Here is a 13,230-nt window from a genome sequence, read left to right as displayed (position 1 = left end):
GACACCGACGTGTCAGCCGAGGTGCCACGTGTCTTGGTTGTTGTGCTGAGGTCATCTCGACTAGGCCGAGGTTATCTCCGAAGATATCGGAATCCGAGATAAGTGGATAAGGGACAAGAGTCCTAGAATGAAAAGGGAACTCAACCTGGATGAGGGACAAGAGTCCTAGAATGAAGAGAAGACTTCAGTTTGGGTAAAGATAAGACTCTTAGAGAGTTTATCCTAATCCCACTGGGAGTCCCAGATTAGCAGTAATCCTAAGTCCATTAGGGCCAGGCTCCTATTGGGACTAGCATTGTATTGGCTATAAAAGAGAGGCACCCCCATGGGTCTAAGGTATGCTTTTGATACTCAAGCTTGTGAGTTTAACACTTGATTATCTTTGAGAGATATACTGACTTGATCGTCGGAGTGCCCCCGGGTGGTCGAAACCACCGCGGGATTCTTATATTTCTGTTGCAGGTCAGTCAGGTGCCATCTATTCTGCCAGTGCTCTCCAGCTGGTTACTAAGCGGGCAGTGTGGTCGGAAAATCACCCACACATGATAAATGCACAAAATTAAAATATATAAAATACAAAATATATATATATATATATATATATTATGTTTGGCCTCGTTTGAGAACCAGCCCGTTTAGTCAAAAAGTCAAAAAGTTACTAAAAAAAGTCAAAAAGTCAAAGATTCTCTTTTTTCTCTATTTTTTGCACATCTTTTCGTAAAAAGTCAAAAAGTCATCCCAAACATACTAATTTTTTTTAGCTCATATTTTAACCAAATAGTCAAAAAATTACTAAATTAGCCTGTTCCCAAACGAGACCAAGTGTTATATGAGCCATTAAAATAAATTTAAACCATGCAATACATATTCTGTTTATTTTTGTGTGTTTTAATTTTATACATGGAGCACTGTTGTTATTTAACTGATATACATAATCTAGAGATAAGTTTGTATATTAATAAAATTTTGTACTAGATAAGGAGTTAATCATAAAAAAGTAAAAATAAAAAGGAGAGATTGGCATTTGCAAAAAGTTATCACTAACAAATAAGAATGAAAAACATGAAACTCCTACTACATATGTAATAAAACATAAAACATGAAACATGATTTTTATTTTCTCGTACATTTCCTAATCTCCAAAATAGCCGCAACAACAAACAATCCTACAAGCACAATAGCATAGCCAGCATTCCATCCACTCCCAGCCTTCCCTAAATGAATTCCATAGAATATATTCACTGCTGCAAAAAATATCAATACCCTCCCAACTGTGAAATGATACCAATTCCAGTATATTCTGTACTTTGATGCCTTATCAGGCCTAGCCAAAAATGCAATAACCTGTAAAATATAAAATAAAAAAGAGCATAAGAACTTGAGAAGAAAAAGAAAAGAAAAAAAAAGAAGCAAGAGTCTATTATAAGCATGTGTTTCATTTTATGAGTAATTTTCTAGGTACGAAACGAAGCATTGTTGTTAATTTCATGTGTTCAATCATGTGATATGAGAATGCATTGACTTAATATTGTGAAAAATGCTTTAAGAATGTTAAAGAGCAAATCAATGACAGTCGATGATATATATATGTATGTATACCTGAAGGCAGCCAAGAACAAGAATGAAGGTTCCGAGGCCTTTGTGCTTGTTGACATTGGCACCGAGCTTGGGTTCTAAGACAAAGCCACAGATAACACCTGCTATTCCCAATATAAAACCTAGTGATTGGATTGAAATGTGGGAATAAAACCAGATTGGATCCCACTCCTTGAAGTGTCGAGCCACGATTGCCCCAATCGGCATTAGAATTCCCCATCCCAACATGTTCAAGATCCCATGGTTCTTCTTCAGATTTGCATATGGAGTTTTTTGTGTTTGGCTTTGACCTGTGTTACCAAATTTTTTGTTTAAAAAAAAATGAAAAAGAAAAAGAAGATCATTAAGAACTTTATGAAATGATTTCTATGTAAACGATACAATTTTGCATAGAATAATGCTATATGTATCAATTGATACACTAATTAATGTATCAATTGATGATGTGGCATAATTTAAGAGATTTTTGGAATTTGTAATGTGATTAATGAGTGGAGTTAATAAAATTGTCATAACTAATATTGGTATACTAGTTAGTATATTAATTGGTACATATAACACCACCGTTTTACATATATTTGATATGTTTTCATACTACGTGACACTGTGCCAGCCCAATAACACAGGCATTGACATAGCCATCTTGTCTAGAGACGAGGCAACAAGATGTTACCCTCCCTACTATTGGAAGGGCACCACACATGTTGGCCGGATCTATCAAATAATTTCTTAGGCAGAATTAAAGTAAAAGAAGTAATTTATCTTGAAACAATATGAATTTATATATATACATATACATTATTGAATAATAAATACTCTAGAGTAGTTGTCAAGGTTAATTTAGTCATTATGAAGTCGAGATCACTATATAAACAGAGTTTGGCTGTATGGTAATGATAGATAAACTTGAATCCCCCTATTACCTACTACTAATGGTGACAAGAGGAAGATATGTCAATAAGCACATTGCTAAGCTTTTGTAAAGGCATAAAAAATAAATTGAAAGATGAACTGAAAAGGACATAAGCATTAGTCTCTCATCTAATTTGAGGATGACACAAAAATGACTTGTACCCTCCCTTTGTTCAAGCAAGCTGTTTTATCTGTTTTTCAGAATATGAAAATAAAAACTGAAAATGAAAACACAATCCAACAAAATTTTTTTATTTCATGACAATTGGGGAGCAATTTTCTCTCTCTTTTATGTTGAGACACTGGATTTTCTGTCCAAAATCTTTTTGTCTCTCTGTCTCAAAACCCTTACAATTATTATGTCATGTTTGAGATATTCATACCTTAAAATTCTTACATAATCTAATGATTGTTAATGTTTTAAACATGAGGACAGAGAATTTAAATCATGAATTTGTTAAGAGATTATAAACGTAAGTGGGAAAAAAAAAAGTTACATTTTTTTTCCTTTATAAATTCTTACATAAAGACAAGATCTAGTTTGTGTATACAAATTTTCAAATTAACTTAAATTAATGTTTAGGGTGTAGGTGAGACATTGACTGGAAGTAGAGCTGTTGGTGGAGTGACCATATGGACAAATTAATTTCATGAATTGAGAAGTAGGTTCTTTGTAAATTAAGTCAAATTCACATGATGATTCTACTTAAAGAATATTATACCTACAAAAAAATGGATACTACAAGCCATAATTTATGTTTTTTTTTTTTTTTTATATTTAACATAAGTCATGAGAAACACTGTAGGCTCTGTTTAGTTTAAGTTTCGTATCATAATTCCACCCTTATATTTGAATATTGTGTTTGAGTTAAGTTTTTAAAAATTAATTTCAAAGGTCATATTTAAATACACATTGCAATGCATGTTTGGTAGAGTAGAGTTTTTGAATTTTGAATTTGCGGATTAGGTTTACCTGGTCGTCCACCCAGATATCTCCCGGATGTTTGGCCGATTGACCGGAACAATATATTTTTTTTTTTGTTTTCTTTTTTTTTTTTTTTTTTTTTTTTGCAATTACAACCTGTTATTTGAAAACAAAAAATTTATATTTGTTTTTGATATTTTTTAAATATAGAAATTATTTTTTTTAGAACGTTTTTAAACAAAACAATTTAAAAAAAAAATTCTAACCAAATATACAATCAAAAGTAATTTTAAAACACTAGTCCAATTTTTTTTAAACAAGAAATCATATATATATTTTTAATATTTTAAATAAAAAAATATTTTCGGAATTTTCTTAATTTTTTATATAAAATTATTTTTTTAAATTAAATTTTAAAAAGAATTTGATTATGAGTTTTGAATAGAATTTTCAATAGAGTTTTGAGTTGTGTATTTGGTAATGAGATATAAATTTCTGAATTAAGTTTTAAAAACTCTTTTCACAACTCAATAACTAAACAATTTTTCTCATTTCAAAAATTCAAAATTCATAACCAAATAAATTTTCTCTTTTCAAATCATGATTCAACAACTCACAAATTCAAAATACAATTTCATTCTCAAATCATAATTTAAAACTAAACCAAACACTACCTTAATTTGTCACTATAGGCCTGCCATAACTTTCTCCAAGAACATCAACACCAAAAAAAGAGTTCAAAAAAAAAAAAAAACCACAAAAAAACATAGGCATCTCCTAGTGACTCCGTGATACCCACAAACTACCAAACTTTCATTGTTATTTAGTTTTCCCCGTACATGATTACCCCTTTGCTAATGAAAAGTTCTTGGATGGTTAAAGACGAAGGACAATTAGTGTTTGCTCAACAACATTTTGATTGGTTGATGTTCTAACGATTTGACAATATTGTCCAGACACAATCCCACCAGTAAGAGGTGGTGATGAATTGACAATATTGTCTAAACCTGACCTCGCGCCAATAGAAAAAATGTAGGTACACCACATGGTGTTGCCCTGAATCAATAATTTTTCCTTGCCAATACAACAATCACACAAAATAATTTATTGATCATATTTTTTTAATCTTTTTTTTTTTTTTTGCCCTTTTATTTTTAGTCCATGAGAGGGAGGCTGAAGATCAACCTAAGACATGAGCTGGTTGAAGTGGTGCCTTTGTCATTGACACCAACATCGTTTGTTTGTTTTATTTATTTATTTATTTTAATCTTATTACTAACAAGAAGATAAATAAGATATTTATATTTATACAACAAAAAAAACACCTGACACGGTTTCGTAGGACTGCAATTTGTTACCTTTTTCATTTTAGAGCAATTCATTAGAAAATCATTTTTTTTTAAGTGTTTGTATCTGAAGTGGTGATTGAGTTAAGATTCTTATCTCCACAAAATTTTTATAAGATCTCTACAAATCTGAACTACTCATGATGTGGATCTTACACATATATGAGTGGGTCCCACACATACATGGAAGGTTAGGATCATTTTGAGAGTGTGGGGGTCATTCCCATAAGAGTCCCAAACATTTTCCTTGTATCCGAACTAGTCTATAAGCTATTCTTGTATTCTAATAAATCCTATTATTTGAATATTTGATCTATCAAATCCTAATTCTTATATTTAAAGTATTTTATGGACATTATTATGCTTACAAATATTTTTTGAACGGTTTGCAATTTGATAATGTGAATATTCATATTTTACAATGTCATTAACAGTGTGAATGTTCACATTGACATGTTAACATTCATATTGACGGTGTGAACATTCACACTGTAACTGTGAATATTATTAGAGGTATTTTGATAACTATGTCCCTCATAGGACTTATTGGAATATAAGAAAATAAAGTAGACTAAATGAAATATAAGTAGGTAAAAAGAAAATTATTAAAAAGTGTCCCATGATTTATACTGGCCCCGTTTGGTAGAGCTGTGGGAAAATGATTATAGATTATAACTTAACAGATTATAGCTTATAACTGTGAATATAAGTTGATTTTTGACTTATAAATTAAGTTTCTCTTGCCCCACTCAAAGAATAAGTTGATTTTTGACTTACAAAAAGCTATAATCTGTATTGTTAAGCTAAACCAAACACATCAAAATAGCTTAAATTAAGCTAAAAAATGAACTAAGCTAAAACTAAGCTCTACCAAACAGAGCCACTATCAACAGTGAATTATATATTCAGAATTTTTACATATCATTTTTCTCAAAATTATTAATGTTTAATGGGCAAACTTCACTTTATCCCCGATAGTTTGGGTCGGGTGTGGATTACTTCCCTAACATTTGAAAATCATCACATAACAGGCGTGATTACTGCATTAAAGTGCATAAGTAAAAAGACTATTTTGCTCTTATATATCTATCTCTGGTTTATCATTTCTCATTCAATGCATTTGAGAAAAATAAGGATTATGCAGAGAGAACTTAGGATTTCAACATGTGAAATTAGGGTTTTGATTTAACAAATTAATTTGAATCAAAAATTAATTTAATTAAACCACAAATTATCATTAACTTCCTAAATATTTATTCAATTCCTAACTTTTTCAACCTAATTAAATTTCGTTATACTTTCAGAGCAATATATATGTTAACAATATAATATATTATACACTACAGTGCATTTGTAGGCTGGCATTTGTAAGCTGTAAAGAGCTCACCCACTATGCTTTCGGTGCTTAAGTATTCCAATTGTCTCCCTCTCCTCTCTATAAAGAGAGAGGGCTCATTCTCTTGTATTTACACAATAACATATATCAATATATACACAATTTATTCTCTCTTTATACATTTATTCTTACATGGTATCAGAGCTATAAGATTTAGGCCTATACATCTTTCTTTCCGGCGGGCAGCCGGCCGACAACCTTGCCTTCGCTGCCCGCGGGAGTTTTTCAACACATATCACAAACACATACCTTTACTCTTCTTCACCACTCACCAATAGCTTCCCTCTCCAAATCGCAGTCATCTTCCTCGTCATCAATTTCCGGCGGCCACGGCCGGCAGCGATCCGGGTCTGGACGCTCTCACACTCGGAGATCCGATAGGGGATGGTAATCCCACCCGGGTGATCAAACCCGGGTGATCAAACCCGTATTCCTCCTCCGTCTTGTTTGTGACAAAGCCAAAACCACGTGATCTGTTCGTGTCCTTGTCATATGCTACTGAACCCTCTTCTATCTCGCCATCTCGCCATGCCTTCTAAAAAAAAAAAAAAAAAAAAAAAAAAAGAGCAGCATCTCACTTGTTGAATTTGGAGACAAGCCGCCAATGTAAAGCTTCCTCTGGGCCTGATCAGGTTATGACACCATAACCGCGTGATTTTCCTGTGATTTTGTCAAAGATCACAGCCCCTTCTTTGATTTCTCCATGCACTTGAAATTCAGCACACAAGGTTTCTGATGATGTATTCCAGGCCAAGCCCATCTCTCTTTCTCTCTCTCTCTCTCTCTCAATATTTCTGATTTTTGTTGTTATGTTTACCCACGGTCTCTCCCATCTTTGTATCATGTGTGTACCTATATCAATTGTAGAGGGAGAAAGAGAGAGATGGCAACCTTGTCTTTTTTAATTGACCCACCCCAACACCACTCACGTGATCCCACTCACCCATGCACTTTCCTCTCTCTCCTCTTTCCCCTTTCCACCTCACATTTCTTTTTTTTTATTCAACCCACTTTCCCCCATTTTCTATACAGTTTTTTATTCTCTACTGTTCTCTCCCCACCGAGCCACAAAATGCTCTCACACTCTCACTTCCTAGACCCAAATCATCATGTACCCCACACACTCTCTCTCTTGTCCTTAATATATTATTATTATTCTTATTATTTTTCTTAAAAAAAAAAAAAAAAAACAAAACCAAAAAAAAAAAAAAAACAAAACAAAAAAAAAAAAAAACAAAATACCACACACCGACGGGAATTGCCTCTTCCCCCTTAATACATTTTTATTATTATTATTCTTTTCAAAAAAAAAAAAAAAAAAAAAAAAAAAAAAAAAAACAAACAACTCATCCACCATCCACACTTTATTTTTTTATTCTAACTTTATTTATTTTTTTTATTATCCAGCTTCAGTGGTGCTCTTGATTCGCCCTGTTCCCACTCTCACCTTTATTATTTTTCTTCATCTTTATCTATCAAACATTTCCAAATTTGCACAACAGTCCATATTTTATTCATGTCGGGGCTCACCCCGATCACCATTTTACATCAACAAAAAAAAAAAAAAAAAAACAAAAACACAACAAAACAAAAAAAAAAAAAAAAAAAAAAAAAAAAAAAAAAAAAACAACAACAACAGCTTTGTTTTCTTTTCTGCAGACGGCCACCCACCGACCTACTCTGCCGCCGGTCTCTTCTTTTTGCCTCCGTCCTGGGCGGTCCTTGACGGTGCTGCCTCTGTGCTTCCTAATCCACCAAGCACATTCACTCCCTGCTCCTCCACTGTCGCATATGGCGGCCCTCCAAATCGGAACATCACGGTGGCCTTTCGCTTCAGCTCCTTGTTTTCCGCTTTCAAAACGCTTATCTCTGCTCGCGCATCCTTATACATGCGTTGGAGCAGAGCCAGCTGGGAGTTTAAATGCTGCACCTCATTTGTCCTACTCTGCAGCCGGTTCGACAAATTTGTGACCGCCGTCATGCTTTCCACGCATGCCTTCAAAGTATACTGATTGGCCTCCACATCCGACTGCACCGCCATTTTTTGCTCCACCGACCGCATCGGAAAGTTTAACGGAGCAAACACAGAGGTACTTGGTTGAGGTTCACTGGTCTCCGCACCAGTTCTCTCTCTTGTTGACTCGTTCAGTTCGGGAAAGAGCGTAAGCAGACCACGGGAAGAAGAGGAAGAAGAGGCCATGTTTTTGGGTTGCTAAGTGTTTCAGAGCAGGGTTTACAGAGTGTTTCAGACTGCCAAACTTCAGAGGTTTCAAACTGGTTTTTTGCCTCAGCCTCAGCCTCCGTCTTATAGCCGAGGCAGCCACGCGCATCGCGCGCCTCTTACCACCAGCCGACAAACGGGCGCGCCAACCAAGGCACTCACGTGCCTCGCCATGATGAATCCGACACGCCTTTTGATGGCACGCCTTTTGACAACATTGGGCACACCTTTTGAGGGTGTAACTTCTACAACGGTCCGACATGACCCCATAAACTGTCCCGACATTTGATTCCGGTTAGCATCTTCAACGGTCCGACATGACCCCATAAACTGTCCCGACATTGATTCCGGTCAGCTGCTACATCGGTCCGACATGACCCCGTAAACTGTCTTCTACAACGGTCCGACATGACCCCGTAAACTGTCTTCTACATCGGTCTGACACGACCACACAGTGTCTGCTACATCGGTCCAGCATGACCTCGTAAACTGTCCTGCTACATCGGTCCGGCATGACCTCGTAAACTGTCCTTCTACAACGGTCCGACATGACCCCATAAACTGTCTGCTACAACGGTCTGACACGACCATACCGTGTCTCCTATCCTATTTTATTTTATTTATCAGTTTACTTTCCTGTTTTGTTACTCTCTCCAAACTCAAGTTGGTTAGTTCCTACCCTCCTTGAGTTTGCGGGGGGCTGTTAACAATATAATATATTATACACTACAGTGCATTTGTAGGCTGGCATTTGTAAGCTGTAAAGAGCTCACCCACTATGCTTTCGGTGCTTAAGTATTCCAATTGTCTCCCTCTCCTCTCTATAAAGAGAGAGGGCTCATTCTCTTGTATTTACACAATAACATATATCAATATATACACAATTTATTCTCTCTTTATACATTTATTCTTATGCCAGCCTACAAATGCACTGTAGTGTATAATATATTATATTGTTAACAATATATATATATATTATACAAATATATATACATTCATATGCATTTACATCATTATACATTTATTTTTCTTGAACCATATACATCAACATATACATCATGAACCATATACATCATTATATATACATATATATATATATATATATTTTTGGAATTGGATTGATCAACATCATCATCCGAAACATTGAGATGTTGACAGAGCAAAAACCATGAAGTTCATGAATTGGGTTTTTGTGGATTTTTATTTTTGATTTGGGTTGGTTGGTATTGAATGAAGATGTCAGATTGTGGAACCAATAGAACACTCTAATCTAAGACTAACTTTAAAAACGAACATGTATATATAGAGAGAGAAATGGATATACATATATAGATATATATATATATATAGAGAGAGAGAGAGAGAGAGAGATGGCAATGTAATCTATGTATGTATCTCATCCTTTTTGTACCTGTGTGAGAGAAACAAAGAGGCTTGTAGAAAGAGAAAATGAGGAGGAACACAAACAGATGAGAGAGTTTATGAGTGGTTGTGTGGTGTGGTGAATGGTCTAGATCATTTGTTGTCATCGTTGCCGCCGCTTAGCCTGGCCTCGCCATCATCGTTATGGTGTATGGGTTATCAGTCCAAACAGCCTAGGATCATGAAAGGTAGAGGAATGGTAGGGTTGTAATTTTAGAGACTTACTAGGGTGTTTTGATCTGGAAAATAAAAAAATAAAAAAAAAATCTCATATTCGTAACAACTTTCAACAGATGCATTTTTGGTTAGTTTTGATAGAAATTGTAACTGTGCATTTTAATCCAGTAATTACAGAAAAGTTATGTGGTGATTTTTAAATGTTTAAGAGATAATACAGACTTGACTCAAATCACAGGAGATAAAGTAAAATTTTTCAATTTAATTTAGATTCATTTTATACACAAATCTCACAATACACCAATTAAAATATCAATCAACACTTAACCTTTCATACTAATTTTTTGGACGATTTTTTCATGCTAAGTAGACTTTTCCTGTTGCCAATTACATATATATATATATATATATATAATATACACCACTAAATTTCCCTGTTTGCACCCTACGTTAACCACCAGGCAACTAACCTACTTTTGGTCTGCGCCCTAACCAACAGTTGTTAAGAAAGCTAAAAAATTAGCCAAACATTACACTTCTCATATTGGACCCCATTGGATTGGAATGTGTCAATGTAATACAACTTTAACAAGTTTTCTCCGAGAAATTTTTAAATATATATTTTTTTTCTTTTTGGAAGGGAACTCGGACCCGTAACTGTCTGTATTCACAAAATCTGATTACTGAGCTAATACTAATAGTTTATGTTCAAGATTAACATGTTGTCAAAGATATAAAACTCTATTTGAATAGTAAGATAAGAAAAGAGATAGAACTCATACCCGTGGCATAATTCAAAAAAGTGGAGACACTATTACTGTGTTCCGTCAACCGGTACCCGGGCGATGAAGGGAATATTCCGGTGGGTCCAATGGAGTAAACGAGCCGAGAATCCGGCGTGGCGGTGGCCAATTGGAAGGCTATATATATACGAGACGATCCAGCTACAATGGAGCTTGAATTTCCAACGATTGCTAGGTTGCCTTGATCAGGCACCACTTGACTCGGCGTTTGGCCTCCCAGATAGTAATGTTTGATTTGGGCCAGACCGTCGGTCCCCATCCACCCCACGATCGCACTCGAACCTACCATCTGTCCATTGGGAGAAAATCCGATTGCTATATATGCATTTGTGTTTGGCGCAGAGAGAACAAAGCTCCACAAGCTTGGTCCTGCTTGTGCATACTGAAATTAAATTATACATAACACACAAATTAGTACTAAAAATTGAAAATTGACAATAAAATGATCATAAATATATCAACTGATATGTATTGAATTTTTATGCACATCAGCTGTTTCTGAGATGCATCGATTCATAGCCAATTCAGCAAGTTCACACCCGCTATAGTTGGTTTGCAGCCATAATTTTTTTTTTGCGATCGACTTTTTTATTTTATTTTTAAAAAAAATCAATTACAGAATCAAACACAATTATATAAAAAGATTGTATTCATTTTTATAGTTCTGAATTTAAAAACTTTCATTTCCGATATGTATTACTTTAGGCCATGACCATGACCATGACCAAGACAATATATATTATATAAAACATATTGTGTGAATTGTCAACACTTTTTTCATTCTCAAATTCTAAAATTAGCCCTGTACAAAACTGAATATGAATTTCAAATTTTCATAGCTTTCAAAATCTATTTTATAATCAAATGGTTAATTTTCGTAGCACACTCATCGGATATATATATATATATATATATGTAGAGAGAGAGAGAGAGAGAGAGAGAGAGAGAGAATTACTCTGAGGATGTAATCTTGAGCAGTCCAAACAGAGTTGCAGATGAGGGAAGAAGTATCGAATTGGATTTGGCCATTGAGGTTGAGATTAGAAGAGCATGAATCTGTTTGTGAATTCACATGTGAAGAAGATAGACCAGAGATAAGGAACAAGGCAATGAATATGGAAGATGCCCTCTTCATCTCCTCTTTCTCCCTAGATGTCTCTGGTCTACTCTTCTCTCTCTCTCTCTCTAGATCTCTTCTGGGTAATAACAAATGCAAAAGTAGGGGAGTGGGTGATCATTTAAATTAAAATTTATTTGTTGCTTGTAGAAGCAGTTGACCCAGTCCTTTATTGTGCTTCTTCTTCTTCTTTTTTTTTTTTTTTTTTTTTTTTTTTTTTTTTTTTTTGCATAAACTATTCCATGGTTTGTTAGAGAAAGCAAACTTCAATATTTGACACCTCCATCTTATAAGAACAAGTATAAATACTTAAAATATTTGTCGATCAAATTTATAACCTTAAACAAATTGAGTTATTCAACAATAATTTGAATTCAACTCATGGAACTAATTTGAGCCAAAATTTTAACTTGTTTGTGATTAAACTTTTAGGTCGAGTGGATCTAATCTCAACTTAAATAGAGTCATTAATGTAATAATATATAAATTAATATTTAGATTTAATGATATAACAAATATATTTTTATTAATTTATTCTATTTCTCTATTAATAATTGGTATTTGCACAAATTTACACATTTAATTAATGAAATTATTAATAACATAAATATTACTTAACTTTGTGCTTATAATTTTCAACTTTTTCTCTTAATATGCATATTAATTTAATTTTTTTTCCCTCTAAGTTCGAGTTGTAACTCAACTTATTTATATAATCAAATTAGTTCAAGTACAACTTGAGTTTTTCAAATAGTTAATGAGCCGAATTAAAATATTTCAAAATTCTACTCAATTCATTTATAGCCATTATATCTTACAACCCACCAAATTTAAATCCACCTCATAAGTTAAAATCCTAAGCAGTGTTCTACATGATGATACATATGAAGTGCAGCTGGCATGGGTGATGCAGGAATCAATCAATTTGAATATGCCCAAATAATTAGGAACTGCCCTATAATTAAAATTTTAAGTTCAAGCTATTAGGATTGCTTCCTTTTATTTTATTTTTGTTTTGGAGAATTGGCTCACTATTATTGTCATTTTGTTGTTGCCGGTTGACCCACTATATCTTTCTAGACCCCCAAAAAATAAATATTAAAAAGCTAAAGTTGTTTGGTAAAATTTAATTATAACTTATTTAGTTTAAAATTTAAAATCACATGCTTAATCAGTTGTATTTTAAAAAGTTCAGGTATTTTGTAAAAATAAAAAAAAAGTTATTTATACGGAGACCCTCTAAACTATTAGGAAATATCATTTTAATCTCTTAAATTATAAAAACGTACAAATAGCTCTATTAAATTATTGAGAA

The 13,230-nt window shown here is 33.7% G+C and overlaps 1 protein-coding gene across 1 annotated transcript; it reads right to left on the bottom strand.

Moving 5' to 3' along the window:
• Positions 1-1,023: 1,023 nt before the first annotated feature.
• On the bottom strand, positions 1,024-12,327 carry LOC114303576 (Cytochrome b561/ferric reductase transmembrane with DOMON related domain-containing protein). The gene is made up of 4 exons (XM_028248713.2): positions 11,754-12,327; positions 10,778-11,180; positions 1,600-1,886; positions 1,024-1,344 (listed from the first exon to the last, which is right to left on the bottom strand). Exons 1-4 carry the CDS (start codon positions 11,931-11,933, stop codon positions 1,114-1,116), a joined length of 1,101 nt encoding a protein of 366 aa, XP_028104514.1. The 5' UTR covers positions 11,934-12,327; the 3' UTR covers positions 1,024-1,113.
• Between the last annotated feature and the right edge of the window lie 903 nt (positions 12,328-13,230).

The sequence above is a fragment of the Camellia sinensis genome, chromosome 14 (genome assembly GCF_055761805.1).
Source record: "Camellia sinensis isolate YWXY chromosome 14, ASM5576180v1, whole genome shotgun sequence".
Taxonomy (NCBI): Eukaryota; Viridiplantae; Streptophyta; class Magnoliopsida; order Ericales; family Theaceae; genus Camellia; species Camellia sinensis.
Note: the sequence above shows the minus strand (reverse complement) of the source record. Positions and strands in the feature narration are given on the sequence as shown.